This window comes from Mchenga conophoros, linkage group LG23 (genome assembly GCF_057382185.1).
Source record: "Mchenga conophoros isolate Kocher_MC1m ecotype Shallow Benthic linkage group LG23, M_conophoros_male_GT1.1, whole genome shotgun sequence".
In the NCBI taxonomy this organism is placed as follows: domain Eukaryota; kingdom Metazoa; phylum Chordata; class Actinopteri; order Cichliformes; family Cichlidae; genus Mchenga; species Mchenga conophoros.
Window position 1 is genome coordinate 27,050,923 of NC_140547.1, and position 21,119 is coordinate 27,072,041.

The 21,119-nt window shown below is 43.1% G+C and overlaps 1 protein-coding gene across 4 annotated transcripts in view; it reads right to left on the reverse strand.

Annotated features, from left to right (window-relative positions):
* The window catches only part of zeb2b (zinc finger E-box binding homeobox 2b), a 98,596-nt gene that overhangs the window by 23,571 nt on the left and 53,906 nt on the right, over window positions 1–21,119 (reverse strand). For 2 of the 4 annotated variants that reach the window (XM_085263783.1, XM_085263781.1), the window contains exon 3: window positions 1,463–1,714. In XM_085263783.1, the coding sequence (XP_085119909.1) occupies window positions 1,463–1,714 (252 nt within the window). Of the gene's footprint in view, window positions 1–1,462; window positions 1,718–21,119 lie in introns of all 4 variants that reach the window. The other 2 variants (XM_085263782.1, XM_085263780.1) reach the window with 1 other exon arrangement.

Sequence of the window (21,119 nt, forward strand, 5' to 3'; positions counted from 1 at the left end):
CTCGCCATACTCTGTTCCTGTCACATGCTTCCAAGAATCATTGACTCTTATTATACATGTAAATGGCTATCATAAAAATAAAAATTTCATTTAAGATTGTTAATGACTTTTTGCAGCAGTCTGGCTTCCTTTAATGATTATACCCTGCCCCCTAATTAAAAGTATTTATCTTTCAAGCATCTGTGACTGGGGCCCCTGCAGAAGGAGTTGCTCAAACAAAAGACAATAAGTCAGTCAAGTTGGGGTAGGTATCACCTGCCTGGGATTAGGCAGCTTGTTAGGGGCGAGACGAATTAAGCAGCATCAGTCACTGCTGGATGTTGCTGAAACACCATAAAAACACGCTAAGATTTCATTTCCTGCAGCGCACAGGCTTCTTCCCCACTCCACCTCCTCTTTATACATTACTGTAAATATTTTTTTGTTGTTTGGCTTTTCTCTAAGCGTGAACCAAATGGTCTCTGCCGCTCACAGAGAAACTGTTTATCATGTCTGTCTGCTGAGGGAGCGTCATCGGGGCTTCACCGTCAGACCTGGCTCAAGCATTGTTTGCAAAACGCTCCGTGGCGTTTGTTTAAGTCTGCTCGGGCACCAGATGGGTGGGGTTTACAGCATAAGATGATACCACAAGTGGCAGGATGAGCACACATTCACTATAGAGTATCCATGAGTGAGCTTAGTGGTAGTTTTTCTGACTGACAGCTCACCTGAACCCCACACATCTGGTAAGAAAAGCCAAGAGTTCTTATGGTTCTAAATCTTCCCAACCCCAACCCTAACTCGAAACCTAAAAAAATCTAAAATCTAATTTTTGCTTTATTAAGTCTTGGCAATCAGGGTACAAAGAAAATAACCATCCTAATTGACCAAAATCAACCAAACTTAACATTTCTTCTACAAAAAAGCCCAAAACATAGGCTGAGGGTAGGGAAGGTGTTAGTGTTACCACCTATAAGAACTTAAACCGCAAAGGGTTAAAAGAACATGGATGTTTGCATGATTTAAAATATATTCTTCTATCATCTTCTGATATTTCTAATAGTGCAGGTCACGTTTCTCAAATAGTGGATATCCGAGTTTGGAATAAACACCCCCATATGTTTTCTTTGTCATTTCAGGCAACAGATTGCTGCCTGTTTAGGAACCTCAGTGGGCAGATCCACAACTGTTCTAGTCAACAAAACCTAGACTGAAAGCCAAGCAGAATTTAATTAGGAAATCATCAATTTGCCGTTTTGCCAGCTTTACAAGCTCAAGAAAAATCCAGCACAGAGTTACTTTGGGAAGTCACAGAGCTTATCCGCGATCACGACATCAAGCTGATGCCATTCTACACATCTGACAACTGCCAAGGCTCATTTTAAAGTGTCCCATTAAGGTTGCCTGTGCAAGCTGCTTTGCAACCCAACTATTACCAAACTCCTACAGTTGACATGACTGAATTTACTTGTTCTACACTCACCAGTACCGTCCACGGAAGCACTCAGCATGTCATTGTCGGGCCAAATGTGCTCCACGCCGCTGTCCCTCATCTCGTCGTCATCGTCGTCCTTGTTCAGCAGGCCGTGTCCCTCGATACGTGGCGAGACCTCAGGGTTGGTGAGGCTGGCCGGGCTGCCGGTTCCGTTGATCAGAGGGTCTTCCTCAGACACTGGCAGCTTGTCTTCCTCCTCCGTCTCTGATCCGGTCTCCACCACATTCTCGTAGTTGAGAGCTGTGATACAAAGGAAGAACAAATTTGGTCAGTACAGGAAAGCACGGCGGAGAAATAATGCAGTTCTCTACAACTTCTTGTGGACAGATGAATCTGACGAGGGATTTAGACCAGTTTTGGAAAACTGAGGTCTATCCGCAGATTAAAAGGATAACCCCACATTACTGCTCAATGCAAGGCGTAGGCCCCTTTTTCTTTTGGTGGGTTACACCCCAATTACAGCATCCACGGCTGGAATTTGTGACTAAACCACAGCGGTGGGCAGACAGCTGTCGAGGAGATACGAGCCAAAATAGCCACTAATTTTCAGCCGTGCTCACATGCCTTGGATGCCAACGAGCTGCACCTTTCAGGATGGCTCTGCTCCGGAGCATACCGCTCACATTTGAGATGCTCCACATAGCACGTACAATATTACAACTGTTGTTGCTATGCATACAAAAGGCTTAACCTATAGTGATTTAGATTATTCACTGCATGTAGCCCTCGGATGTCTTCACATTTGCATTGCCAGTGAACCATGAACATTAATATAAATGTTTCCTAACATATTAAAATATAAAAGCATGGCAGCGCCTTTAGGCACATACACACACACACATTCAAAACTCCAACAGCAGGGCTCGCCCAGTTCCACAACACCCAGGTCCCAGACATATGCCTGCATTTCTTAAAATAGACGGCCTGTAAATAAGGGCTGTGAACTCAATCAAAGGTGGCTCTCGTGCAAATTAGTCACCACCATCGGCTGGTTCTCAGCGAGTACGCGCTACGGCGTAAATCACTGCAGAAAAGGGACGTCAGAGGACTTATTGGAGCAGTGCAGATGGATGGCATCACATGGGGACACACCTCATTGGCAGCTTGTGCAAAAATGTTCTGTGGTGAGAGCCAATCATGGGAGGGCCCAGAGTCTGAGCCACCGAAGTGAAGAGGTGGAGGCTTTCGTTGAATTTATGTTTCCGAGTCATAAAAAAAGCCTTAGTGAGCCCACAAGTCAGCAGAGCTTCGGTGAAAATCAATAGATTTATATCTTGTTTGTGGAAAATATGCAGAACTCCTCACATTGTGACCCTGCGAGGAATGAACAAGCTTAATTAAGGCGGTTTTTATGCCAAAGTTATAGCTACAAGTGTCCCTGCCTCTTGAACTCTCTGAGAATCAGGAGTGCCAACCAGATGAAGTTCATGCACGGCATTTCTGAAAACGTTATACATATCAAAAGATAAGCCTCCCCACATCTCCTTCTGACACGTCTCTGTGCGATTGACTGGTCTGCACTTGCCTTCAGCGAACAACTGCACAACAGGTGCAAATTAAAATGAAAACAGGGCTTTCAAACGTGGGAGGGGAGGCAGTTGGGGGTGGTGGGCAGGGGTGGCAGGCAGGCAGAAAGTGGGGGAGGAGATGAGGAGGAGGACGAGGAGGAGGGTGGGAGTGCGGTGACCTGCCTCGAATACCAATCGACGGAGGAAACAAAACCTTTTCAAGAGGTGTGATCACAAGGGTTTAGGCAAGTTCAGACTCAGTAATGCTCCTTGGGGACGACAAAAAAGGCAACCGAGGCAGGAGACCCACGAGTGGAGAGAGACGTTAGGAGTTCCTGGGTGGTCCACATCCACCTTGGTACAATTGATATTGTGCTTTTATTTGAAAGGTTGGATTGAAAGAGAGCCGTCTCTACCTGTCAAACGTCTAGACGTCTGAATGAGATGAAAGTTTGCCAGACTTAGAAATCTCTTAACTTAAAAATTGTTGGAATTCACCTCTCTGCGCCCCTTCACCCCTGAAGTTTTGAACTTTCCTCAGCAATGTCCCATCAGCTCTGTATCCCCCTCCTCCCCAGCTTGCCGAGGAGGGGGCAGCAGCACAGGATTGGTAGAACAAAAGGCCAAGAGGCTTGGGAAGCTATCAACCCGTTGCTGTGAACCTGATCTCTGGATGCAGATTCAATGACGGCCGGGCAGGGGCCGGCTGAATGAAATTATCTAAGGCTGGACAGGTTTTAAAGGGCCTATTCTTCCCTAATAAAAGGAGCTAGGGAGCTTCTTTTTGTTTAGCAACACATCCACCGCAGCAATGCACACCGTTCTGACTTCCCACATAAGGAATGAGGGAGCGGAGCAAACTTTTCAGGGCAGGACTGAGAACACCGGACCTCAAAGTAAAGCAAAAGAAAAAGAAAAAAAAAGAGAGAGGAGCTTTCTTTTTTATTTTTGACACCAGTTTATGTCTCCTGCTGCTTTTTCTTATCTCTCGTGACGTCTTGTCCTCAAGTTTCTGAACAAATTTAAACACGGGGGCGTTGAACTGTCTCCGTGGATGCAATCTTCCCCGAACGTCAGCTGTCTCCTCCGCATTCAACGTATACCTCCAAGAAGGCAAAATGACAGTGGGGTGCTCGTCAAGTCAAACGCGCAGTATTAACGTCAAGAAAGCTGCCATTGTTTAGGTGCCACTGCTGACAAGAGCCTCTCCCTCTCTGAGCATGAAGCATCTATTGGTATTGTGTCAAGCAACAAAGTAATTCTAACCTACTAATATTTCGCAGGCAGTTATTTCATCCCCCTCCCCGAACCTCACTCTTAATCAGTCTTTTGTGTTGCCGAGGAGAGCGAAAGACAAAGAAAAGATAGTGTTTACTTCTCCAGTGCCTCTCCTCTTCTCTCCTTTTCTTACCTTAAGTGTCATCCTTGACAAAAGCAATTATGAACGACGTTTCGCAAACTGTTGCCGCTACCTGTTTGCTTTCTTCTACTCCTCTTAAGGTAAATTGGGGGGGGGGTTCTTCGACTTGCGTTTTTGTTGATAATTAAAGTGACATGTGTAGCAGCGCAATTCTTGTTTAATATCAGGTTTTAAGCTATCTGACATAACCCTTTCACAGTCCCAGCATTATTCTGTCACTCACAAAAAAAGTACAGAGTGAGGACTAATATTGATTAGTACGGCTGGAAGCATCAGCAATGACAGCCTGAGAAAAAAATCAAGAGTGCAAAGGGACAAAGTCTTATTAAAATCTCATCATTTCTTTGATAAAGTCAGGGAGGAAGAAAAAAAACAACAATGGCGCAGGCAATTCTTCAGCTGTGACAGTTGCACTCTGCAGACACAGAGAAGCCCGTGGAATTAATTTAGTCCAACTCTAACATGATTGTATTTACAAAGCTTCAGGTTTGACAGGGAACGAGTAGCTCCAGTGATCAAAACACGCTTTTAATGTTGGAATCACAATTGACTCCTGCACACAAAAAAGAAAGAAAAAACCCCACCAAAGATAACAGTTGTCAGGCCACATGCTGCGTTCAAAGATGCCCAAAGTCACTTGGAGGAATAGGCAGCTACCAACTTGCGTCTTTGATGTTGACCGCACGCATCTGTTTGTCGGAAAACTTTTGCATATATGATAAGTCTGTACAAGCCGGGCGTGCTTGACACAGAATAAAAAGTCAAAAAAGGAGCTTACGTTCAGATCCGTTGGGCCTTTGATACCAAAGTTTGCTTTTAAAACATCTGACGAAACCTGATTAAACTCTGTGAGGTCTAAGTAATCACTGGTTATGACCACAACACTAAATCTAGGCAATTATAATATCTTTTTTTTGTTGCTATTTTTCTGGCAATCAGGATACCAAAACAAAAAAGGATCATTCTAACTGATATGCATCAAAAAGACTTTTTTTCCTTGTCTCCTAAACTCATCATTAGGGATTGGGCTCATCATTTAATTGTGACTTCATCACAAAAAATACATTAGTGTCTAAGTACTTAAACCTAACCCCTAAAATCACCCAAATCCTACATTTGGCCTATTTTTAACATAGAAAAGTGGTTTGGGCTCCTTAAATAATAGAAATCAGGTTGTAGCGACACATTAACTCTTTGATGACTTAGACTTTGGGCTGGAAATTGACTTTTTTGGTAAAAGGTGAACAACTTTTATTGTATGTCAGATGGAATGATTATTTTCTTTTAAATCATTAAATTATTTTCTAATTTAATAAAAGCAAAAAATGAGATATGATTGTCTACAAGGTTGCAAATAGGTTCAGAGCTGTATTTTGGGTCATTAGTCGTTAAATCTAACTCTTAAAATCATGCAAACCCATATCTGTGCCTCATTTTAAGCATCAAAACTTGTTTCTGCTTCCTTAAATATCAGATATCTGATTGTAGCATCAAGTTAAATGAAGCTGGGTTACAACAAATCAAGAACATTTCTCTTCAATGCCCAAGTACACTAGGTTACTCTATGCCATAAAATCCACCCTCCTATGCTCTAAAGCCCGAGTTCAGAGGTGTTCCACTTGCGTTCTGCCAAGAAAAACCACTTCACAATGCTAACAGGTATAATCACATTTATTTAACAATCCCAAAGTAGTCATCAGGTGCCCAGAGGAGGCTGTGCTAAAAGCCCTTCCTGCTGGAGTCTCCGAGCCAGAGAGGAAAAAGAGCTCTTACTGTTCGGCAGGCCAACGGTGGAGGTGATCGCTGCGGGGAGAATGACTAACACCCACGTTCGCGCTCTCACGCTAACCCCGGCTGACTTTTTAGTCAAGTGTCGAGGCTTAGCTCCAGGTGACACGCTCGGCCTCCTACGCCGATAATGAGCCAGGACATTCTCCCTATTGGACGATAACTGCTCGCGCTCGCTCCCTGTCTCATGAATGTGAGCCAAGCGGATCACCTGGATGGCTGGGAGGGAGATGGGGAAGCAGGGGCGCTCTGTTAGTCAGAGTGTGTCCGTGTTTGTGTGTGTGTGGGAGGGCATTAAGGTGGAAGCGAGGTCGCTGCCTTGTGGCTACCGCCAGCAGTAGTGGATTCTCGCGATGACCTTTTGTCTGCCATTGTTCCTGTCTGCAACAGTTTAAGCACTTCCTCGGGTAAGTCTTACTCCTGTCTGATGGAAAGCTCACACCTACAGCGAAGACGGTTAAATCTTATTTTATACATATCCTTAGACAGACTTTAAGGCATTTTTTCTGAAATAAAACTCAAACTGGGCTAACAGCGCTCCTTAAAGAGGAACTATTTTATAGATTATTTCACCTTTGTGTTCAAAACAAGAATACACCCTCCTTCAGTCGCTAAACCAGAGCCACCCCAACCCAAATCAGGCCAGACAAAAGGATAGCAGACATGTTTGGATATTTTGTGCTATCTTGTCTCAGTATAATGGTGTGATCGAGCACAAGGGGCAAATCAGGGCCAAGTCGGTGAAAGGACGGTGGCAGAGGGCAAACAAAAGCTATGAAAGGAGACAGAGGGGGAGAGTGAGGGGTGAGGGCCGGAGAGAGGGGAGGGAGAGACGATGAATGGTGAAAACTCAGTGAAGTGTAAACGCAACCTGGGAGTGTTTGTGTGTGTGCGTCTGTCTGGGCACTGCATGTGTGCGTCTATAGAGAGGGGGAGGTGTGCTGCTGCAAAGTGAAGTAAGTGACGGATATAAGTTGCTGGGGACGACACCTTTAGGTGTTTAAGAGCTAATTTTGAGTCAGATTTATGAGCAAATAGCAGTAAAAGAAGTCACTGTCGAAGCTTAGTAAGTTAAAGAAAGTCTAACTGTGGACATCCAGAGTGAGGCAAACAAAATAAACTCCAAAAACTGCGACGTGATGAGAGTTTTGACGGAATTTAAATCATTCTGCTTGCAAGAGAGTGAAACGTAAGAAATACTGCACTGTTTTCATGCCAAGAAAAGCCTCCCAGCATGAGCGTTTTTCAGGAAATTTGCTCCGACTAATGTGTCTGATAAGTCTTGTTGACCAGATGACATTAAAGCATTGCAAAAAGGACCGATTGCGGGGTTCAAATGAGGCAATCGTAGCCCTTTTTTCTTTCGTGTTTGCAGTCGTTTAACTTTAATACGACAGCACTATAGCACGATAGCGTAGGTTGCCCCGAAAACAAACGACGCTCATAACTCGATTGTGCATAATTAAGCTGAGATTACAGAAGGATTTTTACACGGAGACACATAAGGGGGTAAAGAGGCCACCAAATGGCAGATTTTCTTCCTCTGTTAGAGACTACCAAAGAAAAAACTCGCAGCATCGATATTTGTGGCATCTTCCGACCCATTGGACTGCGTCGAATCGCCGCTGGGTTGTGTCCACGAGGAGCCCCTCGCGCAGCCCTGACTCTAATTCAATTAAAGCGCCATTTATTTGCAGAGGAGGCCCGAGCAACAGGCTGGGGAGGGCGAGGGAGGCACAGAAAGCTTCAAGGTTTGCTCAACAGCTCAGAGGTCCCACCTTTGCCGGGTCCTGCATGGATTCACCATCTGTGCCCACCCCGCCCCTTCCTCCTCCTCCTCCTCCCCCAGTTCACACATGTTCCTGCCTCCAACAAATGTTCGAAGAAGTAAACCTCCCGTCCTTCCCCCCACCGCCTGCCTCCTCTTCGTCACACAAGCCAAAGAAGAAGAATAAAAAAGACACACAAAAGCTTCCCCTGGCTGCCCTCAGGACTCCCAGGCCAGGAGAGTGGGAGGGAGGATTCAGAGAAGAAGAACAGAGGAGGGAAAGGTTGGGAGGCAAAGGGGAAGGATGAGGAGAAGGGGGAGGTGGTGATGGAATATATATATATATCCATACATATATAAAATGTTTTCTCGGCACAGGTGAGCTTCCCCTTCGTCTCCTCACGTTACCTGACACTCGTCAAGCAACGGGAAGAAGGGGGAAAAAACGGTTAAAATTAGAAAATTTAATTTATTTGATAATTTCCCAGAATAATTAGAGTTAATATGGGTTAATTAATATGCAAATCTCTCAGCAGATGTTCAGCAGCGAGGCTGCGCACGGCTGAGGAAAAACAGCCCCCTTCTACTTTCTCCTGCCTGGTTTTGGCTGTCAGTTATTGGGCCGTAATTACTGTAACTAACCAAACACACACACACACACACACACACACACACACACAGAGAAGGGGGAAAAAAGAAAACGTTTGCTGGGTGAACTGCTTCCAGTTTTGGAGTCGTCACAGGCAAAGCAGGGCTTCTTACACACATAAAGGGAGACCATCGCTAATTTCCCCTCCACTATAAAGGCCCTTTTTAATGCTCGGAGCTGAATGAATGCAGCAAGTGCTTTAAACTATTTGAAATTTGCGGGGCTTTTTCTGTGCGTGCGGGTATTAATGTGAATTGTAAAGAAGAAGAAGAAGCATCAGTGCAGGCAGCGACAAGAGCACCTGCGGGTTAATATGAAGAAGGAAACACAGCTAATAAAACAGATGTGTGGAGCCGCTGCGAGCATAATAAAGAGACGGACATGTTTACACGCGTGTCTACAGCTGAGCCGAAACACAATGATCGCACGTGGATTCAAACCAGAGTATGGACAAGTACCAGGGCCACGCTAGGGAAGGAGGACTTTCGGTGTTACTGTTTGTTAGAAACAAAAAGGAAACAAATCAGAAGATGTGATGTTATTCCCACATTTGAACTTTTAGTCCATCATTATTTTACGTACTTTTCAAAAACATTTTGTGGATGAGTTGATCATGTCCTCCTCTTTTCATCTTTATTCTTCGAACTTTCCATCATTTTTTGTTTACTCTACCTTTCTCCTGTCTTCTCTCCATCATTTGTAGTCCCATTATTAAAACTTTTATTTACTTTTTCACGTTTTCTCGACACGCTCATCACATCTTCTACTTTTCGTCTTTGTTCTCAGCATTTCTCCTTTATTTTAAAAGTTTTAACTACATCTTCCAACATTTTGACTTTATTGTACGGTCAAGTTTCAGTCTTGATATTTTAACTTATACTTCACTTTGTTTAAGATGTTGATTTTACCCTCTGCTCAACTTTTTGACTTTATTCTCAAACTTATTTTAACTTTGTTCTTAAAAAATTAACTGTATTTTTTAACATTTTGATTTTAATCTACTTTCCAACTTTCTTCTTCTTTTATCTTTCTTCTGAAGTTTTGATTTAATTTTCCTACATTTGTGATTTTATTCTTGACATTTCAACTAGAATCTTGAAAATTATGGTATTTTTTTTCAGTATTTCAACTTTATTTAGGCTTAAATTATACTATATAACGGTGTCATTTTCTTTCTGACTTTGTTCTTGATATTACACCCGTACTCACATTGTCGTCATTCTCTGTAAGCATTCAGAATTTATTCTCAAAATTTTAACTTTACTCCCAATATTAAGATTTTGAATCTTTATTTGTTAAACTTTGTCAACAAGTCAGTTTTGCAAAATTGTTGGTTTTATTAGGAAACATTTTAAATTTACTCTTAATAATTTAACTGTATTCTAAACATTAACTTCAATTCCAACTGATTTCTCTACATTTTGTTTCCACTTTACTTCTGATTTTATTTATTTCTCCTACTTTTCAACTTTATTCTTGACACCTCTCAACTTTAATCAAAAAATTATAGCTAGTTATAATTAATATTTCAATCTATTTCTTGAACTTGATTCTCATTAAAATGAAAAATAAAATAACTAAATTCTCCCTACACGTTTTTTAAAATTATTAACAGGAACTATGCCGTGCTTCTTAATATGAAACACTTGCACTGAATATAATGCTGGATTTTTTCCATTTTTTGACACAAATATCTGCACACTTCTTACATAACTTAACAACTTGCTAATCAGAACTTGAAGAAAAGTGCCATCTATTCCTACATGTTAACAGTGTAAAAACATGCTGTTTCAATTTGAACATCTCTGAATCCTGTGCTGACTTTAATTGAGCTCCGACGGCTGACAGTAGAGTGGCTGGGTCTTTTTTAAAACAACTTATTGATCAGCTTACCAAAACAATAATCAGGAGATTGTTTGGTAATGAAAATAATCACCAGTTGCAGGTCCAGACTGAATACGTCTCCCTCTCTCTCTCCCCCTTTTGTTTGTATTCTTGTGGGAGGAGGAGAGAGTTACCTTTAATAGAAAGATTTAATTCATGAATTCTTCCCTGGGGAGGGAGGAAGAATATAAGAGCCTATCTCGGGGTGCTTGCCAGGGTTCTCCTGTGGTCAGCTCTCTCCAATAATAATGTGTTTCTGATAGCAGCTGTGTGTGTGTGTGTGTGTGTGTGTGTGTGCGTGTGTGTGTGTGTCCATGTGTGTATGTGTGTGCATGCCACAAGCTGAGACTGTTATCTAAATCGTTCCTCTTTCTCTCTCTCTCTCTCTCTCTCTCTCTCGGTGTCCACTCCTCCTCCTCCTGCCCAGTCTCAAAGGGACACTGTGGCTCAATGCCATGAGTCCACGCCCCACAAAAAACACACATGTACACACACACACACACACACCTTTGCACAGCCGCAACATGCATGTATAAAAATAGCGTTTTTAAATATAGACAAACATGTTAGCACACACTCAGGTGGAGGAATCTGCTGACGGAGCCTTGGATCAAGTTGGAGGTGGGGGTAACAAATTGATAGAGGCAGCCTTCTGTTATCAGGTCTCCCTGTTTAAACCTGACTTCATCAAGTGAGTGTGTGTGTGTGTGTGTGTGTGTGTGTGTGTGTGTGTGTGTGTGTGTGTGTGTGTGTGAGCCCCAGGAGAGCTGGTGTGGCCTTGCAGTACTTTGTGCACAGTGCCACCATGATAACACATCTGCTTTGGGTTCATCTGTTTATGAATCACTCTTATCTGCCCTGCAAGTGTGTGTGTGCGTGTGCTTGTGTATGTGTGTACATTTGCGTTCCTGTGTACCCAAGTGTGTGTTTCTTTGTAGGCTCGTGTTATTGTGAGCATTTACACGGGAGGAAAACAGCGAGACGAGGAGGAAGGTGGCGTTTTATCAAGTAGCAAACACACTTGAATCCGTTACAGGCCATATTTGCATTTTTATGATAATACAGGCCAAAAGGGCAGCAAAGGGTAGCATTCAGTACGGTACGAGGCATTAAAGTGGCATTTAAGGTGCTTTCTTTGATTTGCGAATTTATCAGGATTACTCAACAGGTTTGAACAACATTTTTACCAAAGTTAGAGATTAAATATTAGCTAACTTCCATGATCAATAAGATTCCAGGAATCCCTTAAGAATGAGAAAAAGTAAAATACACAACTGCTTAAATTGCAGTGGGATTGTTGCTATGGCAAGATTCTAGAATGTCAAAACAGACCGAAGGAAGTATTCTAGAATGTTGCTATGGTCACAGGCAAGCAATTTAGACTGGTAATGGAACATTCCGCCCATTAAAGTGAAAGTTTTTTTTCCAAGAAATTGGTAAATAATTTGAAAACGCTAAATTTTAATCGCACATTACATACTCAAGTCAGTCATTTCCAAGTTTGAAGAGTATTTCTATGACAAACTGGTGCTGCAATAGGGTGAATTTGGTCTCCATTATGTATGTAGAAATACATTTTTAAGAATGAAAGGAAGAAATCCCCCAGTAATAAACTTAAAATGAATACACTTTGAAAGAAAATGGGCATTTTTCTCTGGAAACAACTATTTACAGGTCAGAATGTAAAGAAACAGGAAACTTGCTTTGCAGCTTTTCTGAAGCTCTATGTTCATATACAAATAGGCTCATATCTCAAGCCTTAATAAAAATCTGTAAACCCTAAAACAGCGGTGTTAAAAACACTCCTCCATGGCTCTAATACGCAGTGACCTTCAGTGCAGGCAGAGACATTACAAACAACAGGAAACAGGGATGAAACAGCCTCCTCACAACACCCCGGGCTGCCACCACGTGACCCGTCGCCTCCTGTCAGGACAGGTGCTGTGACACCTTTCCTCACACCTAAGAGGAAACCCTTTCCCTCGCAGCACGGAAAGCCAAAAAAACCCCAGCAATTCCTCATCTCTGACGGCTCCCACGTGCCTCAGTTTAATAAAAAAGAATCTATAAAAATAAATTACTCGCACTAAGTATATGCAAATTCAAATGTAAGCAATCATTGCAAAATTAATTTTGCCAGAACTGATTAAAAGCTTTAATAAATCTATATACAGTATTGCGCCAATCTGATATTGTAAATTTATTACGCTCCCTGTAAGATTAATTAGAAAGCGACGGTAACATATTGCACTGCCAGGCCAGATTACTGTACTTTTTTGTTAATAATAGTTAAGCAGAACCTGAGCTGTAATTACCGGCTAACGGGAGCTTTTTGATGCTGATTTCATTCACCGTGAGGAAGGAGAATGGGGATGCGGTGAAAGGAAACAAAAATGAAGGCGTCTATTTTGGAGGAATTAATCACGAGGCTTGAAGTTCATCTTTTAATATTGCTAAAAATTCCAAAAGCTGGAAAGCTGGAGGACTTCGTTTTGTGGAAGAAGTCGTTTGGTCTGCGAGTTGAGCAACTGTTGCAAAGGTTAGCAGTTGCAGACCTAGTTGGGCAACACTTTGGGGGTCTGAAAAAGAAAAAAAATGTTGCAAAAAAAAAAAAGCAGTAAAACATCAGTCTGGTTCATTCTGCTTGCATAAAAGTGTCTGAAGTAATCTCTCCACCCCCTCCAACCCTTTGACAACCAGCCACCTCGCTGCTAGAGACACATCACCGTGGTTACTCCTTTCACCTTTCTCCTCAGACGACAAAACTGTCGCACTGGCCAGATAGCAGCAAGGGGAAAAAAAGCACAACACACACACACACTAACACAACAACCGGTTTGATCTGGCCAAGGTTGTTTTGCATTCTTGTCCACAGCGATGGGGCCACGGCCGCGTTTATCTCAGCAAAACAGCACCTGAGAGCGAAAGCGAGCACTTCTCAGTCCTCAAAAGCGGCAGCGGCGGCAGAAAGAGAGAGAAAACGCTCCTGTGAAATATTTCTTTGAGCAGAGTGGGACCTTGCGCAGCCATAAAACTGCCAATCAGCAGCTGTTTAAAGGTCGATCTGTGTGTGCGTCTGTGTGTATGAGTGTGTGTGTGGAATGAACAGGGAGCTCAGATGGACTAAAGAGATCAGACAGGATGAACCGGGAGGGTGGGGGGTCCAGGTGAGGGGCCACCACGTTAAAGCGAGGAGGAGCTTTGAATCTGCTTCTTCTTCTGTGGTTGAAGCCAATCTGGGGGCCTGGGGCCTCATTCACATGGTAATGAGAGTGTAAAATCACATCTGTTACCCCCTCACACACACACACACACACACACACTGAAGCTCTTTGTCACCTGAATAGCATCCCCACCAGGTATCAAATAAGGACCAGGAAATGGGGAAGTGTGTGTGTGTACATGTGTGTGCTTGTGTGTGTGTGTGTGTGTGTGTGTGTGTGTGTAACGTTCCCAGCGGGCAAACTGGGCTCACCCCACACACACACACACACACACACATAGAAGAGGTGGCCTGGACCCTTGCAGAGAGGGAAAGCCCTCTGGAGAAAGGCAACTCTCTCTGACACTGTTACCAACTTCCCAATTAGCTACTAGCCAGCCACAGGGAGGAGAGAAAAGAGGAGGTGGATGAGGAGGGGGGGGGGGGGGGGGGGTGTTAGGGTTTGGGCTGACAGGGGCACAGCTTATTGTCACAACAACTACCTGAGCGTCCACAACCATCTCCTAGGGGCTCTTTTGTGAGGTGATTTCAGTTAAATCTCAGCAGCATTCGGTGCCAAATATCTGGCTCGGTAGCATTAGAGGTGCCCCTGTAACCCAAAGGTCACGTGATGATCCCCTACAGCTTGTCTGCTAGCACCTTATGATATAATAAGCTGCCCTTAAGCGTGACAAAGACCTACAAAATCATAATTAGGAATGATAAAAGCTGGTTAAATGGGACCTATTGTGCTTTTTCTTATCTGGTTTCTCACACTGCTGAGATCATGCCAGGTTACCGGTCTTACTTCCAGGCTAAATAAACACATAAAAGTGCTCTAAATATGCTGTTTCTGACAGTTTTCTCTCCTCTTGGAACTTTATGACATCAGAGAAATCATATAACCCTAGTATGGTCATCTGACAGAAGCCCCATCCACCTGCTTGTGAGCGGCAGCCAGTTAAAAGAAAGTTGCCTTCTGAGGGGAGGAGCCATAAAGGCTTGTTTTGATTTGTAAATCATGCAAAGCATGCTAATAGCCCAGGAATAAAAAAAAAAAACAACAAAAAAAAAACACAAAGCTTGAACTTGAGGTGAAAAAAATGCTTATAAATATATATTTACAGCCTTCCTCAATTGATTTTAGCTCTTATTTTGATTTCCAGTTGAATGAGATTTTGCACACCTTCATATGTGCAGATCTGTGTGTGTGTATGTGTTAGATGGTGCCAGCGGCAAGGTACGCCAGGTGTAAGACAGTAGCTAGATGACACAACTTAACCTCTCTCTCGATCTCGGTAAACGGCGCAAACAGGCAGCGCTGAAGTTGGAGGGCCCCAGAGCCCATGACTTACACATGACGTGGGTGGGTGTAAACAGGAGCAGATCGAGGCATTTTGTTTCCTTTCTTCCCTCTTGCCAGATGCTTTTTTTTAATGTTGTACCTGTCTTTCTTATCTAGCTGCAGGAGGGCGAAAGCTACACTTTTAATTACATGGTGGGAGTAGAGGGTGGAAGCAGGCGGTAGCAGTGGAGGGATGGAGGGAAGGAGAAGGAGGGAGGTGTGTGTGTGTGTGTGTGAATACCTTGGGCTCTTTTCAAAACACCTTAATAAGGGAGCTCAGACGTTAACGGCAAAGTTCAAAACAGCAACAGCCTCGATGTGCACAGGTGAAAGCCATTTATTTGATTAGCTTAGCAGTTAACAGCAAAATTAACACCTTTTCTGACTCCTCAAAGCAACACCAAACTATATTTTGTGGACACAGATGCGCAAAAAAAATCCTGCAAGATAATTGGCTAAAAACCCAAGAAAGACAACATCTAAGAAAGTTATAATATTTCTAGTTATATTTTATATATATATATATATATTTATTTATTTATTTTTTTGTTAATTTATGTTGTAATTTATGTTGCATGTAGCACCTTGGTTCCTGGAGGAACGTTGTTTCGCCTCACTGTGTACTGTTAAACTGTATATGGTTGAAGTGACAATAAAGCCAACTTGACTTGACTTGACTTGAGGTATTAGGCTGTACTTCTAATCCTACCATTAATCCCTAGATCAAAAAATACAAGCAATGAAGTAAAGCCTTGTGCTTTCGCTTTACTCGATGCAGAGAAAAGTACAACGGTTAATTCTTGTGGTGCATTTCTTACTGTAACTACATAAGTTGTGTGGTCACTTCATTAGGTATACCTGTTCAGCTGCATTTTAAGGCAGAAATCTGATTATCCAATTATGTGCCGGCCACTCAGTGCATTTAGGGCATGGTGACATGCTGAAGTTCAAACTTAGCATCAGAATGGAGATGAAAGGTGGCTTTGAATCTGACGTGATGAGAATTTTTCTGCGTCACCCATCTCTGGGGTTTACAGAAAACTGGCCAAAAAAGAGAAACTACCCATCGAGCAGCAGTTTTCTCAAGGAGAAAATGTCTTGTTGAAGAAGTCAGAAGAGAATGGCCAGACTACTCGGTCAGCCAAGGTATGCAGAAGAGCATCTCAACAGCAGCAGCAGACCACACTGTCAGCTAAGAACAAGAAATTGTGACTACAATTCATGAAGATGGACAACAGAAGATGAGAATTGGACTCTGATGAGTCTCAATTTCTGCTGCAACATTTAGATGGCAGGGTCAAAATTTCAGATAAGCATAATAATCGCATGGATCTATCCACAGTCACCAGATCTCAATCCAACAGAGCACCTTTGGGATGTTGTGAAACGGGAGATTCTCGTGTCAATATGCATCAAAATCTCAGAGGAATGTCTCCAGCACCTTGTTGAATCAGTGCCATGAAGAATTAAGACAGTTCTGAAGGCAAAAGATGGTCCAACTCGGTACTAGCAAGGTCAACATAATAAAGTGGCTGGTGAATGTATGTGCTTCTTAAAGTCACCTCCAAACATGATATTTTCCATCATAGATGCAACATAATATCTCCAATCAAATTTCAGGTACTGGTAAGGTTTCTCGTGGAGAGAAGTACAAACAAAGGTCACAGTCTATGCAAAAATGAGAATTTCCTACTATAGGCTATGATTGCATACACTCACCCCCATGTGTGTATGAATGTATATGTATATAGGGCTTACATAATTGAGCAGCTCCATTGGCATGATGTGAATGGCTGAAACGCGGGCACACACACACTCACTCGCACACTTGTGGTATACTGTAAGTAAAAAGGAAATTTTGATCTAAGGCTTTTCCCCCCACCTACCCTTGGGTTCTGCCTCCCCGTGTTTCTGTCAATCCCCTGCTTTTTTTTTTTTTTTTTTTTTTTGATCAGTGGCTTGAAAGAGGCGAGCATGTGTGAGTGCTCAGGTACCTGGGGTATGCAGAGGTGCTAATTAGCTCGGCAGGATAATTGATGTGTAGATTACACCGTTGAACAAATGCTCCGACTTGTTTGTTCTTCGCACTTCTCGGTCGCCGTGCGAGGAAAAAGCAGGAAAAAAAAGAAAGAAAGTCCCCCCCCAACCACCCACCTACCCCACCACCATCTCCTTTTACCTCGGCCCTAATGAACAATTTACCTGGCTTGTAAAGGAGGTGGTTAAGCCTGCCAAGGCAGAGGGAAAACAAAGGAGGGGTTGCACCAGAGTTCATTTCCCACAGGTGGAACTACTGTCTCCTGTGCTTCCAGACCTTACTCTGGTCCCTGGTGTTAGTGGAAGAGGGGAATGTGTATATACGCTTTGCCAAACCCTGAAGGAGAGGATGGCGAGCATACATAATTCCAAAAGGGAAACAATTTTCAAAATGAAAGAGCATGCCATTAAGAGCGCCGGTAGGCCTCCATTGTTCTACCCCCTCCTCTTCCACCTTCTCTTCCTATAATGCTATTTCCTCCATCTTTTGTCTTTGGGATGCTATTATTAGCCAACTGTGCACGCGTACAACCCTCCTCCCCCTGCGTCCGTTCAATAGGGTTTGAATTTGCTCATTAACGGCTAAGAATCCGCAAACACATTCGCCGGAGCTTTTGCTACTGCTAATAAACTAATCATGCCCTCGCGTCTAATTGGGAAATGGAATGAGCGCTTCGCCTGAGGATTTTAGGAGCCCGCTCTCTTAACGGCGGGGAAGTGTGGAAGCGAAGCCCATTAGCAGGACAGATGTAGAGGCAAAAGGTGAGCGGGCTGAGATGGCGGCTCCTCGCCACACTCCCTGGACCGCCCGTAATCTGTCACCCACACTGGTTTACAAGTTAAACACATTATAGCGCTCGCCGAGGCTCATTTCTAGGATGCATAGCCCCGGCTGCTTTTTCTTTTCTCCCCCCCTCTCCCTTGTGAGATGCTTACAAACCTGCCAGGGCACTGTCACCAAGCATTTTTCTCAGCAGTCCTGATTATTCAGGCAGAAAAACAGAGACATCTTAGATCTGAGTCTTATTGTTTCCTGATATTTCCCCTCACAAACCAAACCCGAGAAGGCCCCTCAATCAGCTCGCCGTAGTCTGATCTCCACAGCTTCCGGAAGTCATATCATTTTTATTTTTCCTGTGTAAGAGGCAAATGATTTCAAATGAGAGGAAATGTGTTCAAATGCTCCTGTTAAGTCTGTATTTACCAGTGAATTAAAGCCCACCTCACCACCCCCCCAAAAAGCACCACATACACAAACACACACATAGTTCAGCCATGAAAAATGAACTCAATACAACCTTCCTCAAGAAGATCATTTTATTCTCTTGTTATTGTGTCGCTGGCCTTAGGCACCTCCAGTTTGCTATGTCGGTGTGATAAGGAGGAAAAAAGATGAGCCCTCTTCTTTAGATCAACCCTGAACTCCCTGGGACAGATTACCGTGTCATCGAAAACCCGCGGCGGCATGTTTGGACTACACCGGATTGGGAGTCTTGCTGACTAACTGGCAGTTTCCATCGCCAACCTGATAACTCTCCTCCAACATCCCTCACCACAGCTCAGCCAGCCAGCTAAACAGGCAGCCACTTTCTTTTTTTTTTCTTTTCTTTTTTTTTGTTTTTCCTCCCTGCCTTTTTCCTGTCGCCATCTCGGTATTTAATCTAACACCGGCAGGCGGCAAGAAGGGTTTACTTTTCCCCCCTCAAAGACAGCTTTGCGAGACAGAGAAGGCAAAAGTGGAAGGAGGAAGAGAGCCGAGCACTCAGGCAGGGAGGGACAGGGGAGTCTAGGCAAGGCACAGGAAACCTGGGCCAAGCGTCACTTTTAACAAAAGCCTTTCATCTTTCTCTCTGCTTTCCCCCCAAGACAGTGTGCTTCCAGCAGTGGGATCCTTTTAAGTACATACCTGATAAGGAAACTTTTTTCTTCCCTTTCGAGAGTGCATAAAGGAAAGTATCCCCCTCCCACACACATATACGCACACCCCAGTGCGGCTAAAAACCTCTCAGTGCTTTGAACGCCAGATACTGTCCCTTTTATCCCCGGCAAACGGGTTTCCTATGGCTATTAACTCATTCAAAACAGGTAATTACGGCGGGCAAACAGAGACGCCACGGATCAGAGCAAGCTGCTCAGGCCCACTCCACCTTTGCAATCAAACCAGGCAACATCTCGGCTAACAGGATGGAGGTAGTCAAGAATCCATTTGTGGATAACTGTACCTAATCCATTTTAGTCAGGAGTCGCTGTGGCAGGGCTGTGTGCACATTGGGGGAGGGCCCATGGGACGGATCTGATGGAGAGGTCATAAATCACGGAGAAGAAGTTGGAAAAGTTGAGCTCCCATGAAGGGAGCGAGATAGGAGAAAAGAGAGGGGTTTTGGGATTGGGAACGCCCCTCAGAGGAAAACAACTAAGGCTATCATCACCTTAGTTAAAATATCAGCAACCTCAGCCCAGTGAAGGTGGGGGCTGCCAAACAATGCCCTCTTCCCTGTGGTTGGAGAGGAGGATACATGCAGAACCTCCAGTGGGTGGTTGTTATTGCGGGACAATTCCCTCAAGTGCAGTTAACATAGCCTGAGCCAGTTGGTGGACATTTTTATCCAAAGCATTTTTGCTGCGTACAATTTTAGCATGGGCGACACCAGTCGGAGTTAGACTGGTAGTCTGACATTGTTGCTGCAGGAGGGCTGAACCTTTAACCCTGGAGAACCCAGTGCAGAATCACACACCAAACACTTGCAACATATTTTTCAAAAAATCATTTATATGGACATGAAGCAATTAAAAGGTCAAAGCTGTAGGTAACAGATATTACAATAAAGTAGTGGTTAAAAAGTAAAAAGGAACACTGAAATAGCAAGTTAAAATTCTTGCTTGCAGTAAAAGCCAACAGTATGAAAAAAGCTCAAACTTTCTGAGCTAACTGTATGGCTAGTAGTTATAATTGCCAGCTAAAAGCAGTTAAAATTGTTAGCTAAAACAGCTGGATTAGTAAAAACATGGTAAAAAGTAAATAAAATTTTAAAATAGCAAGCTAATATTAGCGAACAAATTGCTGAATTGTTGTTAGCTAACAGAAAAAGAGAAAAATACAATACTTAGCTAAATGTGGATAACTGGTTGAAACAGATAAAAGAAAGATTTAAAAGTTCAAAATGACCGCTTATAATTACAACTACCAATTATTTTTTTCTAGCTAGCAGTTCATATTGAATCCCAAAAAATACGGATTTATATAATTTTTTTATAAACACCAGCTGAAGTCGTCATCGTAAGTACCGGTCAGTGGTTAAACTTTTTCCATTGCTATCAGTTTGTGTTTTTACCTCAAGAATGAAATAACAGTGTAAACTAAACTGTTAGCTAATTGTATGGATAAACAAGCAAAACCTGACGAATAAGTAGTTAAAATGTGTGACTAAATAAAATGCTTAGTCAATAAAGTAGTAAAAGTAGTCTGTGAATGCGTTATTGAAACTATAAAGCGTTAGCTATGCTAAAGTGATAAATGGTAAACTGAATGTAATACTCAGAGCAAATGCTAAGCTGAAATTAATTCAGATCTAGTTTAAAGATGAGTTTAGATAAAGCTATTTGAATTAAGTTGTTCTTCAGTCCATCTGCCAGGACTATGAGGATTTTTGGATGAAAAAGCTTGGATCCATAAAAGATGACAAAGAGCAAGTGGAAAAAAAGAACAGACAAGAGTGAGAATCTTAACCCAATCTCAGGAGCCAAGTATTCTTTTTTCACCTATCTCCTCATCTACACAGGAAGTAAATGGCGCCCCAAGGGAGCACTCACTCTTTCCTTCCTCGTCTCCTATTTTTTTTCTACACTGTTTGTTGTTTCAGGTAATGAAAACAGAGTGGCTGACAGAGACGTTTTCATGTTGTTTTCATGACCTGGACAACGTGCCAGAGCCTCCCGCCACGCTTGTTCAAGCCAGAGGTGAGGTTTGACAAGATCCTTAAACATTTTTCCCCCTCTTCTCCTCCTCACCCGTCCTCCACTCAAATTTTGAAGCAAGCTGTTGCG